This window comes from Protomyctophum bolini (genome assembly GCF_963924005.1).
Source record: "Protomyctophum bolini genome assembly, chromosome: 14".
Taxonomy (NCBI): Eukaryota; Metazoa; Chordata; class Actinopteri; order Myctophiformes; family Myctophidae; genus Protomyctophum; species Protomyctophum bolini.
In genome coordinates, this window is record NC_137875.1 from 22,415,958 (window position 1) to 22,432,284 (window position 16,327).

General features: G+C 43.4%; 1 protein-coding gene across 2 annotated transcripts in view; it reads left to right on the plus strand.

The window, feature by feature from the left end:
- The first annotated feature begins 115 nt into the window (after window positions 1-115).
- LOC308327786 (long-chain fatty acid transport protein 2-like) overlaps window positions 116-16,327 on the plus strand; it is a 512,892-nt gene continuing 496,680 nt past the window's right edge. For both annotated transcript variants that reach the window (XR_013965220.1, XM_080781333.1), the window contains exons 1-9: window positions 116-386; window positions 1,725-1,872; window positions 3,244-3,387; window positions 7,139-7,351; window positions 9,303-9,461; window positions 9,916-10,040; window positions 11,579-11,773; window positions 12,879-12,969; window positions 13,830-14,028. Coding sequence is in view for 1 of the 2 variants with exons in the window: in XM_080781333.1 (XP_080637459.1) it covers window positions 189-386; window positions 1,725-1,872; window positions 3,244-3,387; window positions 7,139-7,351; window positions 9,303-9,461; window positions 9,916-10,040; window positions 11,579-11,773; window positions 12,879-12,969; window positions 13,830-14,028 (1,472 nt within the window). In the remaining variant the exon portion in view is untranslated. The remainder of the gene's footprint in view (window positions 387-1,724; window positions 1,873-3,243; window positions 3,388-7,138; window positions 7,352-9,302; window positions 9,462-9,915; window positions 10,041-11,578; window positions 11,774-12,878; window positions 12,970-13,829; window positions 14,029-16,327) is intronic.

The following is a 16,327-nucleotide window of genomic DNA, read 5'->3' on the forward strand; positions in this document are numbered from 1 at the left end:
AGAGAGAGAGAGAGAGAGAGAGAGAGAGAGAGAGGGAGGAGGAGGGGGGAGGAGTAAGACAACCCCCGCCCACTCAGTTGAACTTTGTCACACATACACAGATTTTTTGAAGCTGCAGAAACAACTCGATTCTTTAAGTTGGCGGAAAAACACCAAAAGAAGTAGTTTGTTGAATTCCTCCAAACAACATGATGTCCTCCGTGGTGTGGTTGATCATATCTCTGCTGCTCGGACTGACCATCCTCCTTAGAATATCTGGTCTGTTGTCTCGGTACTGGTTGGAGGACCTCCGCTACACGCTGAGAACGTTACAGCTGGGTCTGAGGCTCACCTCCTACAAGAAGTTCAGACCCTTCTACAGTCTGCTCGACCGATTCCTGGACCAGGTCAGTGGAAACCACATGGTGGTAGCTTTACGACCTTATCTTAGTTTACTTAAGAAAAGCATGCGAGTACTTTAATTATTCCCCCACCTGCTCCATCAGACTGTACAAGTCTGATCTTCCATTGATACTTTTACTTGTTTTTATTGTTTTTTTTTTTTTTTAAGTAAAAGTACAATATTTGCCTCTGAGATGTAGTGGAGTAGAAGTAAAAATACTAAAAATTGGAAATACTCAAGACCCTGTGAAGCGAGGGGCGCTCTTATACATTATCTTGTACATTTTGATCATACATCTCATTCTGGCCAACCAAAAGTTGGACATAGAGGGCCCTCAATTTTCTTTTTACTTAAGTGCAGTACTTAATGCACTTAGTTACTTCACACCAGTGGTTCTCAACCAGTGGTCTGGGGACCCCTCGAGGACTGCTGGTATACCAGCAGTCCTCGAGGGGTCCCCAGCTGCTAATTGATGAAGAGTTGGTAACCAAATTTTTTACTCTTGACACCATCAAATGGTGGTCCGTGGCTCAAATGCAGAATAAACTAGATGAAGTGCTGCAAAAATCCACCTGCTGGTAGCGCTATAACAGGCCAATGTTAAAAGGGTGGGATATATATATATATATATATATATATAACACGCTGCGTTCATGATTTGAGGCTTTTTGTTCAAAACAGGCCAATCCTGCAAACTTTGAAAGCCAATGTTAGCCAATTACGAAATTGACGGAATATAAAATATCAGACAGATCCGTCTTGAACACATGACTATAGAGATAGCCTACTGTGTAACGATTTGCGGGATTTTTGGACAGAATCTGCAGGTGTAATATCCAAAAATGTGTTTTACAAAAGTCGGCCTCCTGGTGGTGCTATAACAGGCCGTTCTGGAAAATCTGGGGCAGAGGTTCATGTTGGCATCTAGGGAGTGTGTGCAATACAATTGGGGCAGAGGGCATCGTTGGCATCTAGGGAGTGTGTGCAAATACAGTACATTTGGGGCAGAGGTTCATCGTTGGCATCCAGGGAGTGTGTGTAAAATTTGGCATCGAGCGGCTTAACGGCGTCAGAGATTAGCTGTACACAGACGGACGGACACACACAAACACACACGTCACACACACAGATGGACGGAATGCAAAACATACTCTCTCCCCATGCCTTCGGCCTGGTGGAGACAATAATGGGCTTTGATATGAAAAAGGGTTGAAATTACACCTTTCTAAACTAAATTTGTAGACATGACGTAACAAAGTTTTACTCTTATGTACCTGTAGACAAAATGTAACAAAGTACAACCTTGAAAACCACTGCATGCACTGTCTGGACTCTGGATCAGGTCAGAAGAGACCCGGACAAGACGTTAGTCCACTTCGAGGGTCAGACACTCTCCTACGGATGGATGGACCAGCAGAGCAACAGGATGGCCAGATGTCTGCAGAGACACGCCTGTCTGAGGGAGGGAGACGCAGTGGCTCTGTTTCTGGGTACGTACAGTAGGTGTTGTTCCACCTACACGTGTACTAGGTGTTGTTCCTCTACTGTATTATAGCATTTGGAGATTGTGGAATAGTTGTCTGGCTATTCAAGACAAGTTCTATTACTAACGGTCTCTGCTCCTGGGTACATACAGGGTATGTACAATCTGTTATTCCAGTGCTTCCCCTTAATACAATATTTGGGGTGTTAAAAATGTAAAGAGATATTCAAACTATTCACTATTCACAACTATTTCTCCTACTCCCAATTACTCCCGTTAATGTTGCTTATTTGATCTCTCTCTCTCTCTCTCTCTCTCTCTCTCTCTCTCTCTCTCTCTCTCTCTATCTCTCTATCTCTCTCACTCTCTTATCTCTCAAACTTGGATTTTAGACCTGTGAGGCATGTCCATAGCGTGAATATTATAGGCAATATATAGGCAACATGTGTTGTAAAGCTGGTCGGTCGGCTACTTTTTATTTTTGCGGGGTGTGCGGGATATTGATTAATATATTGTTTTGCGGGCGGGATGGTGTTGGTTGGCTCCCGTGGCAGGACGTGATTGGTGGGTTATGAAATAAAGCCGGCCCGTGCATCACTAAAACCTTTAATGTATGTTTTTTATTTGCTTCATAATCAAACTGCACAGGGCAGATATGACAAATAACTTAATTATACAAATAAATTACTGACACACATTTAAACATTGTATATTTGAAACAATGTGGAAATAGGCTAGCTGATCTACAAGCTTACAAGACGTCACATGTTGTAAGCTGGTAGATCAGCTTATTTCTGCTATTTCTGGAAAATGTATGAGGATTTCTTAAAGGACCACTTGACCACTTTTCAACCTATCTTCATATAATAGGTCCTCACTAATAATCATGATAAAATGGCACGATTTTTTTCTATTCAGTCTGTGTCTCATAGGAGGGCTGTGGGCAGTTTAGAAACCGTCTTCCAGTGACATCATCATTAAGCAGATTTCAATCTTACAAAAATCTTTAGATTTTCATTATCGTGAGAACGATGGCTTCCATTTTCGCATTGCAACTTTTTAGGACTAGAAAGCCTGCAGTTTCTATTAGCTTGTATTCCCCATCGATGATGTCACTGGAAGACGGTTTCTGAACTGCCCACAGCCCTCCTATGAGACACAGACCAAGTAGAAAAAAATCATTTTTTCATGATTATTAGTGAGGACCTAGTATATGAAGATAGGTTGAAAAGTGGTGAAGTGGTCCTTTAACATGTAAATGATTTGGATGATTATGCAAAGATATTTGTGATTATCTCAAATAATTGCAATTAGGCGATTATGCAATTATTGTGGCAGGCTTAATTATTGTTGTTGTTGTTGCTGTTGTTATTATTAGGCAACGAGCCGTCTTACATCTGGACGTGGCTGGCTCTGGCCAAACTGGGCTGTCCTGCTGCCTTGCTCAACTTCAACATCCGGTCAAAGTCTCTGGTTCACTGTTTCTCCTGCTCTGGAGCCAAAACCCTCATAGCATCTGAAGGTAATGTTTTGACAGGTACATGAGTGTCTTTGTGGTGTAGTGTATCTTGTAGACCAGGCCCATTTAAGTAGTTAGACAGGTACATGGGTGTCTTTGTGGTGTATTTTCTCTTGTAGACCAGACCCATTGAAGTAGTTAGACCTTAGAGTAATAGAGACGGCACCGGATTTCTCCTCCCATCCACTTGCATTATTGATTCAGTACGTCAATTACGTAGCCATAAGACAGTTAAGTTGCTCAAAAGCGCATGAGGTGTTTTCACTCCTCCTTCCGGGTAGGAACAGAGTGCATCTTAATCTTAACCCGTCATCTGACGGGTTGCGAGGCGCTTTGGCATGCATCGTGTTATTATTAATATTTTGTCATTTTTACAAATTTCGGCGTATAACTCCCATTTCCACACTTATTATCAGATTACTACCAGTAAGACACCTAAGGGCGACCTCGCCCTAAAGGGCGTGCACGCATCCGCCTCGTTGACGGCAGACTATTGGGCGAGGATATATATGAAGATCACGCCACTGACCTCATCAAACCCTGGATAGCATACATGGTTTGACATACTAGATCTGCATATATGGAGCCGGCCAGCAACTCTACAGTACTGTACATCTAACCTCACTGACACCAGATTAACGCTTAGGCCGCCAGCATCCATCCATCCATCTTCAACCGCTTATCCGTAGTCGGGTCGCGGGGGCAACAGCTCCACCAGAGAGCTCCAGACTTCCCTCTCCAGAGCAACATTAGTGACTTCCTCCTGGGGGATTCCGAGACGTTCCAAGGCCAGTGAGTCGATGTATTTCCTCCAACTGCGCCTTGGTCTGCCCCGGGGTCTCCTCCCAGTGGGAAGTGCGTCGAGGACCTACCTAGGGAGGCGCCCGAGAGGCATCCTAACCAGATGCCCGAACCACCTAAGCTGACTCCTTTCCAGGCGAAGCAGCAGCGGTTCTACTCCAAGTCTCTCTCGTGTGACTGAACTTCTCACCCTATCGCTAAGGGAGATGCCAGCCACCTGCCAGCATTTATTGAAAAATTCTGATATAATTCACACCAGCATTTTTCCATGTTCAGCTCTTATTTTGAAGAGCCAAAAATCCAGACAGGATGTGATCTTATGTTGGGGTGTGTGACGATGTTTGGCCCTGCAGGTACATGGGTGTCTTTGTGCTGTAGTGTATTATTAGACTGACTGCACTGCTGTTGCCCTGCAATGTATGTATCATTCACTAAACTCACCCCACGTTTTTGTTTTTTTACTTTGCGTTTTTTAATTTACACAGCATTTTATGTAGAACATAGCACTCTATAGTGCAGGGGTGTGAAACTCATTTTGGGGCAAGGGCCACATTGGGCAAAATGTGTCTTGATGAGGTCCGGTTGCAGCTCACAAGTGTTCACTTACACAGTTGTCGTGTGTGTGTGTGTGTGTGTGTGTGTGTGTGTGTGTGTGTGTGTGTGTGTGTGTGTGAATTTCTTGTCGTTAAGACCCATCCCTTACGGGATTATAAGATACCAACAACATAAATAAACAATATCACGTTCACTTCCCACACAGAAGTTACACCAAGTATTTGATCAAAACAGAAATAAGAAAAATATCTTCTGTTCGAAAATCCATCTCAGTCGCTCTGCATCACTTAACCACATCAGTGTGTGTGTGTGTGTGTGTGTGTGTCATCCACAAGCTACAATATGCAGATGATTGTGCTCTCCTGGCGCACAGCCCAGCTGCTATGCAACATGCACTGGACATCATGTCCTCTGTGTACCACTCATTAGGTCTTGTGATCAACATCCACAAAACAAAAACATCCACCCCCCGCACTCCCCTCAAGGTCGTCCAGCAGTTCAGCTACCTCGGCAGCATACTGACACCCTCCTGCCAGATTGATGATGACATCCAGGACCGTATCAACAAAGCCTCCTATGCCTTTGGTAGACCCGTGTGTTTGAAAACAACCACCTAAGAAAACGTTGCAGTCTACAGGGCAGTGTATGTGTCTACCCTGCTATATGGGTCAGAAGCGTGGACCGTCTATCGACGTCACATCAGACGCCTTGATGCATTTAACATCAGATGCCTCCAACGCATTATTGGCATCACCTCGCAGGACCGTGTCCCACACACTGACATTCTCCAACGCACTGATTCCATCAGCATCGAGGCAACTTTAGCGCAGAGGCAACTCCTGTGGGTCGGCCATGTCTTCCGGCTGACGCTTGCCTCGTCAGGTGTTTTATGGACAGATATTGTCAGCCAACAGGAAGCCTGGTGGTCAAAAGCTGCGATATAAAGACCAGTTGAAACAGACGCCGAAGAGGTGTAACATCAAACCCAATGATCTGGAGTCAGCCGCAGCAAATCGCCCACTCTGGCGTTCCTTTTGCTATGAAGGGGTCACACACCTTGAGGAGAACCGCACGCAGCAAAGGATGGCACGGCGCCGGCAAAGACACCGCCGTGCTGTTCCAGTACCACCTCAGCCTCCTGATCCAAAGACACCGCCGTGCTGTTCCAGTACCACCTCAGCCTCCTGATCCAAAGACACCGCCGTGCTGTTCCAGTACCACCTCAGCCTCCTGATCCAAAGACACCGCCGTGCTGTTCCAGTACCACCTCAGCCTCCTGATCCAAAGACACCGCCGTGCTGTTCCAGTACCACCTCAGCCTCCTGATCCAAGCCTCACATGTCCACACTGTGGCATGGTATGTGGCCGTTGTGGCGCCAGAATTGGGCTTCATAGTCATCTACAGTGGCATCGTCGCCAGCAACGATGACCACTGCCAAACCCACAAGCACAAGGAAGCTACGTCATCTTCGAGAACGATGGACTACCAAGGAGGTGTGAGTGTGTGTGTGTGTGTGTGTGTGTGTGTGTGTGTGTGTGTGTGTGTGTGTGTCAGTCACAGACAGGCCCAGTACCACCGTGGTAATAATTAACGTGTATTTGTTTGAGGTAAACAAAGCGTTAGTCTCTGGTTTGTCCTCTGATACCCAGGGGACAGACCACCCCTTTTTGGATCCCTGCATTTGCCATAACATAAATGGTTAATAATATCTATGACCCATTTTGGACACACTGATCAATTTTCTTTTGCTCGAAATCCAATATGGCCGCCACAATATTAGCCCCCATTAGATATGAGGGGTGAATAGGGCAATATTTTAAACCTGTTTCACAGATGTTTCAGATCTTTCACAGATGTTTCAGAGAGATAAAGGTTAACAGTTCCGAGACGGAGATTGATTAATCTCCGTCAAGTTAGTGATAGATTCAAAACCGGTCGCACAGCCTAGGAGAGCTTGTTGCACAGTCCTCGGTGTGACACGTCATCGAAAATGTTCCCTGCCAGGCTGCCGGTTTAGCCGACGACAACTAAAATCTTAAAATGTTAATAACTCACGATCTAAATCATCCCGTCCAATTCTAAGAGAAGAATGTGTTTTTTGTTGTTGTCGATCGCATCGATAGTGTTGTGGCTATTGTTAGCTGCTACACACACATTCACAACAACATCCGGTCCGTCTGTAAAAGTGGTCCGGGCACTATAAACGATGGGCACATTTTATGAATGGTTTAAATAACCCCGGGCCCTTAAGGTGTTAAAGACGGTAAAGATGGTGTTTGTTTCAGAGATGATGATGATGCTGTGTGTGTGTGAGATCAGTGTGATCATGTGTTTGTTTCAGAGATGATGATGATGCTATGTGTGTGTGTGATCAGTGTGATCATGTGTTTGTTTCAGAGCTCAGGGAGGCCGTGGAGGAAGTTTTGCCGACGCTCAAAGAGCAGGGCATATCCGTGCTCCTCCTATCAGAGAACAGCAGCGTGGATGACATCACCTCGCTGTCATCCAATATGATCGGCCAGGAGTCCGAGCAGCCTCTGTCCCGACAGCTCAGAGCCAACGTCACCGTCAGGAGCATCGCTCTGTACATCTATACCTCTGGAACCACGGGTAACTACACACACCTGTCCACTAAACCTGTACACCTACACCTGAACATCAACAGGTAACTCACCTGTACACACCTGTCCTCTACACCTGTACACCTACACCTGAACATCCACAGGTAACTCACCTGTACACACCTGTCCTCTACACCTGTACACCTACACCTGAACATCCACAGGTAACTCACCTGTACACACCTGTCCTCTACACCTGTACACCAACACCTGAACATCCGCAGGTAACTCACCTGTACACAGTACACACCTGTCCTCTACACCTGAACATCCACAGGTAACTCACCTGTACACACCTGTCCTCTACACCTGTACACCTAAACATCCACAGGTAACTCACCTGTACACACCTGTCCTCTACACCTGTACATCTACACCTGAGGAGCCACGGGTAACTACACACACTTGTACATCTACACCTGTCCTCTACACCTGTACATCTACACCTCAGAAACCACCGGTAACTACACACCTGTTCATACCTGTACATCTACACCTAAGGAACCACAGGTAACTCAGTAAGAATATAAAAAACAGTAGTGTAACATCAATTCAAAACCTGTCTGTACATGAAAAGTCATCATGTGATAAGTGACGTGATATCAGAATGCGTGTCGACATGTTCACTAGCCCGGCTCGGAATCTGAGAGATTAGTACGGGAGAACAACTCTAGTAACTGGCACAGGAGGCTGAAAACTGCCATAAAGACATGCACATCTACAACCTAATGGGCTGGGTGCCATAAAGACATGAACATCTACAACCTAATGGGCTGGGTGCCATAAAGACATGAACATCTACAACCTAATAGGCTGGGTGCCATAAAGACATGCACATCTACAACCTAATGGGCTGGGTGCCATAAAGACATGAACATCTACAACCTAATAGGCTGGGTGCCATAAAGACATGCACATCTACAACCTAATAGGCTGGGTGCCATAAAGACATGCACATCTACAACCTAATAGGCTGGGTGCCATAAAGACATGCACATCTACAACCTAATAGGCTGGGTGCCATAAAGACATGCACATCTACAACCTAATAGGCTGGGTGCCATAAAGACATGCACATCTACAACCTAATAGGCTGGGTGCCATAAAGACATGCACATCTAAAACCTAATAGGCTGGGTGCCATAAAGACATGCACATCTACAACCTAATAGGCTGGGTGCCATAAAGACATGAACATCTACAACCTAATGGGCTGGGTGCCATAAAGACATGCACATCTACAACCTAATGGGCTGGGTGCCATAAAGACATGCACATCTACAACCTAATAGGCTGGGTGCCATAAAGACATGCACATCTACAACCTAATAGGCTGGGTGCCATAAAGACATGCACATCTACAACCTAATAGGCTGGGTGCCATAAAGACATGCACATCTACAACCTAATAGGCTGGGTGCCATAAAGACATGCACATCTACAACCTAATAGGCTGGGTGCCATAAAGACATGCACATCTACAACCTAATAGGCTGGGTGCCGGATCAACAACAGTGATAGTTCAAGAATAAAAAGAGTCCGCACACCAACTCTCAACAACTCCTCTAGTAGTAAGTAACCCCACACCTGTACACACCTGTACAACTCAAGAAGTCATATTTGTACTGTACATGTTTGTTTGCTTGGTTTCCAGGGTTACCTAAGGCCTCATACACACGCATCAATCAAACACATGTTCTGTGTCTTGTCTGTGTTTAATGGGCGCCACATGGTTTGACCAAACATTTTTGGCAGAACACAGCCATCAAACACAAATGTTGGGTCAAACCATGTGACTCCCATTGGAAATGCATTATGGCGGCCATTAAACACAGACAAGACACAGAACATGTGTTTGATATGTGTGTATGGGGCCCTATAGCAGCGCTGGTGATTGTTTGTTTGTTTGTTTGGTGACTGTTTGTTTGTTTGGTTTCCAGGGTTACCTAAAGCAGCGATGGTGACTCATGAGAGGGTGTGGGCTGCCTCCTTCATCCAGGCATCGACGGGAGTGACAGCGGACGATGTTTTCTATATCAACCTGCCTCTGTACCACAGTGCTGGGTTCCTTATAGGCATGGCTGGATGTATAGAGAGAGGTAATAATAATAATAACTAGAAACAAAATTCCAAGACATTTTACTGGGTGCCTGCAGCTCGCCAAGTCTGTGCAGCATTTGAGCCACGGACCACCATTTGATGACATTTAGCCTATCAGACCCATTTGAGCCATCCGACCAGCATTGGATGACATTTAGTCTATCAGACCCTCTAAGGGTCCATTTAGTTACATGTATATATTCTCAGAGTTACAGACCTGTAAGGTTCTATTTGGTTCCATGTATTACACTCTCAGAGTTACAGACCTGTAAGGGTCCATTTGGTTACATGTTAAAATAAATAACTTAAAATATAAGAAAACAAAACAAAGAAAAATACAAAAAAGAACTCTGAGCATATCCGAAAAGGAGTGAGAAAGTAAAAACGTATATACTCTCACCCCTCTGTAATTTAATAATTACTCGCTGATTTCTTTTCCTTTTTTTCCCAAAGGTAATACGATAGTTCTTCGGAGGAAGTTCTCAGCCTCTCAGTTCTGGGACGACTGCAGGAAGTTCAACGTGACAGTGATGCAATACATCGGAGAGACCCTCAGATACCTCTGCAGTACCGCTAAGGTAATCCATTACATTGTATTATTTAATAGATTACATTATCTTAGGTAATCGATTACATTATCTTAGGGCCGTAAACCAGGAAGTGAATGGCTGCGCGCGCAGCATAACAGGTCCGGTAGGCGCTGAAGTAAAAATGTGATATGCATGCAAGAACGTACATATTCTTTTTGTTCAGCAGAACTTCAAGTCAACCATAAATAAATAATTAAAGTCCATCTACTTAGTTCAAATGTCCTCCTCCTTAGTTGGGATAATATGAATATGAGACTTGTAGAGTTCTTCAACAGCCTAAAACAGGTGCGACTGACTAATGGCTCGTACACACTGCACGATATTTATTCCGATTATGCCCATTATTATTTTGGCGCTCACCGTCAAAACTCCCAATCTGGCGCAAGATTTGGCATTGATCGCCGAGGTTTTGCTCGCTGTGTGGCTCTGCGAGAAGATATAGCGCCGATAAAAGCGCTTGCCTACGCCTTCCCGAGCGTTTTTGAATATCAAGCAGGGTTGATATTTGGCTCTGTCACCGACTGGACATCGTACAGTATGAACTGGGTTATTACAGCCAATGAGAGCACAGGACCGCTGTGCTCACTGCTCACAGCACTTCTGTCTGTCTGTCTGTCGTGTCGACTGTATCGATAGATGATCAGATGATAACCTTTATTCCTTGGGTAAATCCCTGTCCTGTGTCGTACATGGTAGCCATATTAGCCCAATGTTGCTGTTAAATAGTCTATAAAACCATAACCAACTAATTTCACTTGAATAATGTTGATAAAACCACATTGGAGCAAACTTTTGGACTGTGTGTGTGTGTGTGTGTGTGTGTGTGTGTGTGCAGAGTTATTTTATGAAAATCAAGAATTAACGTCCTGTCTCCCTGCAGCCCACGTAGGCTACACTACACGCTGTCACAAACATTTCCCCGTGTAGCCTGGCTATTCCTGTGCATGCACAGAGAGAGAGAGAGGCGTCCTCTGTGCTGGTCTCGCGCTCGTATCATCCTGCACGTGCGTGAGATGTAAAAAATTATGAAATAAAAACAAATTAATATCGGGTCTTGATCACATCTTGGTGAACTCTTACAGTGTGTGATGCCTAGTCTGCGACCAATCGTTTATTGTGGGAAAGCCACAACAATATAATGTCAGACCATTTAAAAAAAAGTCTCCAGCAGTGTGAAATACATAACGATCTGATGACTCGCCGACAACTTTAAATCTCCTACAGTGTGTCAGGGCCTTAAAGAATGATGGTCGAATGGGTCGAATCTGAAAAGGCCCATTCAGACACGCCCATTCAGAAAATCACAGATTTCTCAATGAAGGTCTAGCTGAGTGTCAAAAATGTGAAAATACACTAGGGAAACTAAAAACACAAAAAATCTTGAAAATGTTCAAATTCATGGTGGAGCCCCTTTAACCCTCACTTTATGAATTTAACACATTGTGTAAAAAGATGAATATCCTTCTCCATATTTTCTTTCGGTAGTGGCCGTGTGTAAAAAGATGAATCCTTCTCCGTGTTTTCAGAAAGAAAACGAGATGGAGCACAAGGTCCGGATCGCCATCGGAAACGGCGTGCGGTCGGAGGTCTGGACAGAGTTTCTGAGTCGTTTCGGAGACATAAAAATGAGGGAGCTGTACGCCGCCACGGAAGGAAACATCGGATTCATCAATTACACCGATAAGATCGGAGCTGTGGGTAGAGTCAACTTCCTGCACTCGGTGGGTACTTTGTTTTTGATTGAAAAGGTTTATTGGGGAACATAGAACCTGTTTTTGTTTAACCCGGGAACATATTATAAGTGGGGAACATAGAACACAACACAGAGGTACAATTAAGGCTAAAATTATAACATTGGCGTTTTCTAGAGCAAGGATTGGTCTATTTTAATTTAGCATTCAAGATGGAACCCAAAACCGAACCCGCATTATACTAAAACAGATTCTGATCCGGTGGCACCCAAGCACCACCACTTTCGTCCACCAGGTGGAACTCAATGTGTTAATATTTAATATGTAATATTTCAGAGGTTCTACACATCTATACAGTGTAATATGTAATATTTCAGAGGTTCTTCACCTGCACTCTGATTAAGTTTCATATTTAATCCATTTAGGCCGATTCTAAAAAAAGGACCCCAAAAATTATATGTAATTGGCCGCCCACAATCTGAAAATATTCCAGGGACCCCAGTCATCCCACCAGAAGCAAATATTTGAGTTGAAAACGTTCGCTCTGAAAGAATATATATTCAAAGATTTGCCACATTTTTGTGATTTTTCTTGTAGCGTGGCACCGAGTGCCATATCTAAGGTATAACATAATTCTTAAATCCCATCCTGAATGGGTTAATACAGTTTAATGTGTAATATTATAGAGGTTCTTTCCCTACGCGCTGATTAAGTTTAATATTTAATACAGTTTTATTGTGTAATATTTCAGAGGTTCTTCCCCTACGCGCTGATTAAGTTTAATATTTAATACAGTTTAATGTGTAATATTTCAGAGGTTCTTTCCCTACACACTGATTAAGTTTCATATTTAATACAGTTTAATGTGTAATATTTCAGAGGTTCTTCCCCTACGCGCTGATTAAGTTTCATATTTAATACAGTTTAATGTGTAATATTTCAGAGGTTCTTCCCCTACACACTGATTAAGTTTCATATTTAATACAGTTTATTGTGTAATATTTCAGAGGTTCTTCCCCTACACACTGATTAAGTTTCATATTTAATACAGTTTATTGTGTAATATTTCAGAGGTTCTTCCCCTACACACTGATTAAGTTTCATATTTAATACAGTTTATTGTGTAATATTTCAGAGGTTCTTCCCCTACACATTGATTAAGTTCGATGTGGAGAAAGAGGAACCGGTGAGGAACTCCCAGGGTCTCTGTGTCCCAGCAGACAGAGGTAATGATTTCACTCTCAGCAGTGTTGATTTTGACAGCAAAGTTTGGTTTTAGTTTTTTGTCATATAGTCTCTTGAATATTCTTCCTTTAGTTTAATCACGTTTTAGTCACCTGGAATGTTTTAGTGTTAGTCTAGTTTTAAATAAATCTACAGTTGATAAATCAACGTTTGATTTATTCGACTAAGATGTATTTTGTGGACCTTGATGCCGTAATGGCTGATCTTACAGTTGCTGAAAATAGCAGATCTACAAGCTCACAACCCGTCGCAGCGCGGCGCGTTGTTTTCAGCATGCAACCAAGTGCATTTTCAGCATGCAACCAAGAGTAAAATGACTTTTATTTTATTTATACTGGATCTCTTGTCCACTAGTCTTTTCCTAACATTTTAGTCTAGTTTTTATTTGTTGACAAAACTGTCAATATATTTAGTCTTAGTCATCATAGCTTAGTTTTCATTTAGTTTCCATTTATTTTTCGTCAGTGAAAAAAAGTAGACGAACATTCTTCCTCTTAGTATTAGTCGACAAAATCAACACTGACTCAGTGTCTCTGAGGTAATAATTTAACTCCCAGGTCTCTGTGTGACTGTGTCCCAGCAGACAGGTAAGAATCTACAAGCTCACAAAGTATTGAGGGTTGAAGTGTTTAAATGTTTGAAGGTAATACACATTATCATGAATCCAACATGTTCATAGAAAAGATCACGTGTAAACAAACCAATGAAAACGATTAAGTATACGAAGATTTTTATGAAAAAGCTTAATCTGCAACACATGTAATGGTTGCTCTCCCCCTCTCTCTCTCTGTCGCTCTCTTCCCCCCCCCCCCCCCCCCCCCCCTCTCTCTCTCTCTATCAGGTGAGACTGGTCTGCTGGTGGGGAAGATCACTAAGATCTCTCCGTTCGTGGGCTACGCGGGGAACCGCCAGCAGACGGAGAAGAAGCGTCTGTTCGACGTGATGAGGAAAGGAGACCAGTACTTCAACACAGGAGATCTGCTCTGGATCGACCGGGAGAACTTTGTGTATTTTAAAGATCGAGTCGGTGACACGTTCAGGTGAATGTCTCTCTCTCTCAGCCTCTCAACATGTATGATAGCTTGGTAATGCTTGCTTAAAGTGCCCTAAACAAACTTTTAAAAAGGCCATAGATTTGGCTGCCACGTGACCTAATTCCGAATGCCAAATGTTATAGCAGCTATAGAAAAAAACGCTCACAGATTTTAATTTATCGTGACATTTTCCTGGAATCAATTATGCTGCGTTCACACAGGCAGATGCAAAGATTCACAGCATATTTGTCGCTTTGTATCTTTGTAACCTCTTAAACCCCAGGGGGGGAAATCTGCAACATCGGAGTTGACAGGCATTGGTTCGACAACACCGTCGCTTCCGACAATGCGCTGCCAGTTACAACTAACCCGTGGCGTGGGTTAAAACTCACCCATGGCTCCCGACATGCGTGACAGGTTAAAACTAACCCGTGGCAAGTTAAAACTCATCCATGGCTCTCGCCATGCGCGGCAGGTTACAACTAACCTGGTGGCAGGTCAAAACTAACCCGTGGCTCCCGACATGCGCGGCAGGTTACAACTAACCTGGTGGCAGGTCAAAACTAACCCGTGGCTCCCGACATGCGCGGCAGGTTACAACTAACCTGGTGGCAGGTAAAAACTAACCCGTGGCTCCCGACATGCACAGCAGGTTAAAAGTAACCAGTGGCATGTTAATAGCTAACCAGTGGTAGGTTAAAACTAACCCGTGGCAGGTTAAAACTAACACGTGGCTACCGACATGCGTGGCAGGTTAAAACTAACCTGTGGCTTTCTGTGAGGTTAGGTGTATGATATCGGGGTTTTTTTTATTTATTTTTTTAATAAAATTAAAATTAAAATGTATTACTAGTTAGTACTTCGGACCAAACACATGAACCCCCTCGATACTCAGTGTAAAGAGTGTACTTGGTACTCTCTTTTTTCACCATATAGGCCACCTGTACTCTCTAGAGAAAATGACAGAATCAAATATCAGTAACACAGTCCAGAATAGGAACGTTAGGGTTCATGTGGTCCTTGTTTTATCAGGTGAAAGATGTTATGGTCAGGTGGAAGACAGAGGACATGGCTGTGATAGAGAACATGTTATACATGGTCAGGTGGAAGACAGGACATGGCTGTGATAGAGAACATGTTATACATGTATGTTCAGGTGGAAAGGAGAGAACGTGGCCATGTGCTATATGTTATATATTTATTCATGTTCAGGCGGAATATGTCATGTATTTATTCATGTTCAGGCATAATATGTTTTTCAGGTGGAATATGTTATGTATTTATTCATGTTCAGGTGGAATATGTTATTCCTGTTCAGGCAGAATATGTTATGTATTTATTCTAGGGCAGGTACCCGATTATCATTTTTAATCTAATTAATTAGAAGCTTTGTAATTAATCAATCTCGATTAATCGCATTTTAATCGCATATCAATATTCAACCCGAGAACAGTGAGAAACCTTTTTTTTTTCAAATGTTTTTTGGTATCCCAGTGAATCAATGAATAGTGACTACGGGATTCCACTCATTTTCAACAATTTACTGTCATTAATATACCTTACACCGGGGCTCCACCGGGCGCGTCAGCGTCGCGTCAGCGTCAGGGAATGTTCCCTTTTTAATCAATGAAGGGTGGCTCCACTGCCCGCGTTGCGTGACTGCATTAAAATTGCCCCGGTTCGTTTTTTGACGCACGTGACGGAGAGTGGAGACGGTGTTAGAGTGGATATAATAAAAAGGTCCCCCCCATTCTGTGTTGCCTAGAACTGGAGGTCTGAAAAAACATGAAGTACATCTCACTGACATCACAAAAATGTACTTCATAATGTTACTGTTTTTTTCAGACCTCCAGTTGTAGGCAACACAGAATGGGGGGACTTTTTTATTATTTCCAGTTTTCCACACAACTTATTTCCAGTTTTCCACACAAAATGAGTGGTATTCCCCTTTAAGCAATACATTTTTTTTCCCAACAGATAAACAAGTGCAGCAAGTGCCTATAAAGTGTCTTCAGTGTTTATATGAATACTCAAATTTGCTTTACATGGCGGAGGAAACTGTGGAATGAACTACCGGTATCTGGGGAGTGCATTTCACATGGGGTTGGGGCAGACCATTGTCTGACCACGGACTTCCATGCTTTCTGCTTCAGTATGTTTCACATCGAGGACAGCTTGACAGCTTTGTGCTGTGGTGAAATCACTGCAAGCCTCCGGCATTGCACACAACCATGCTGCTATCCACGACGTGTCCATCCAGCTTTTAAATCTAAATGTCCCATCCATGGAGCAAAAGTGATATAAG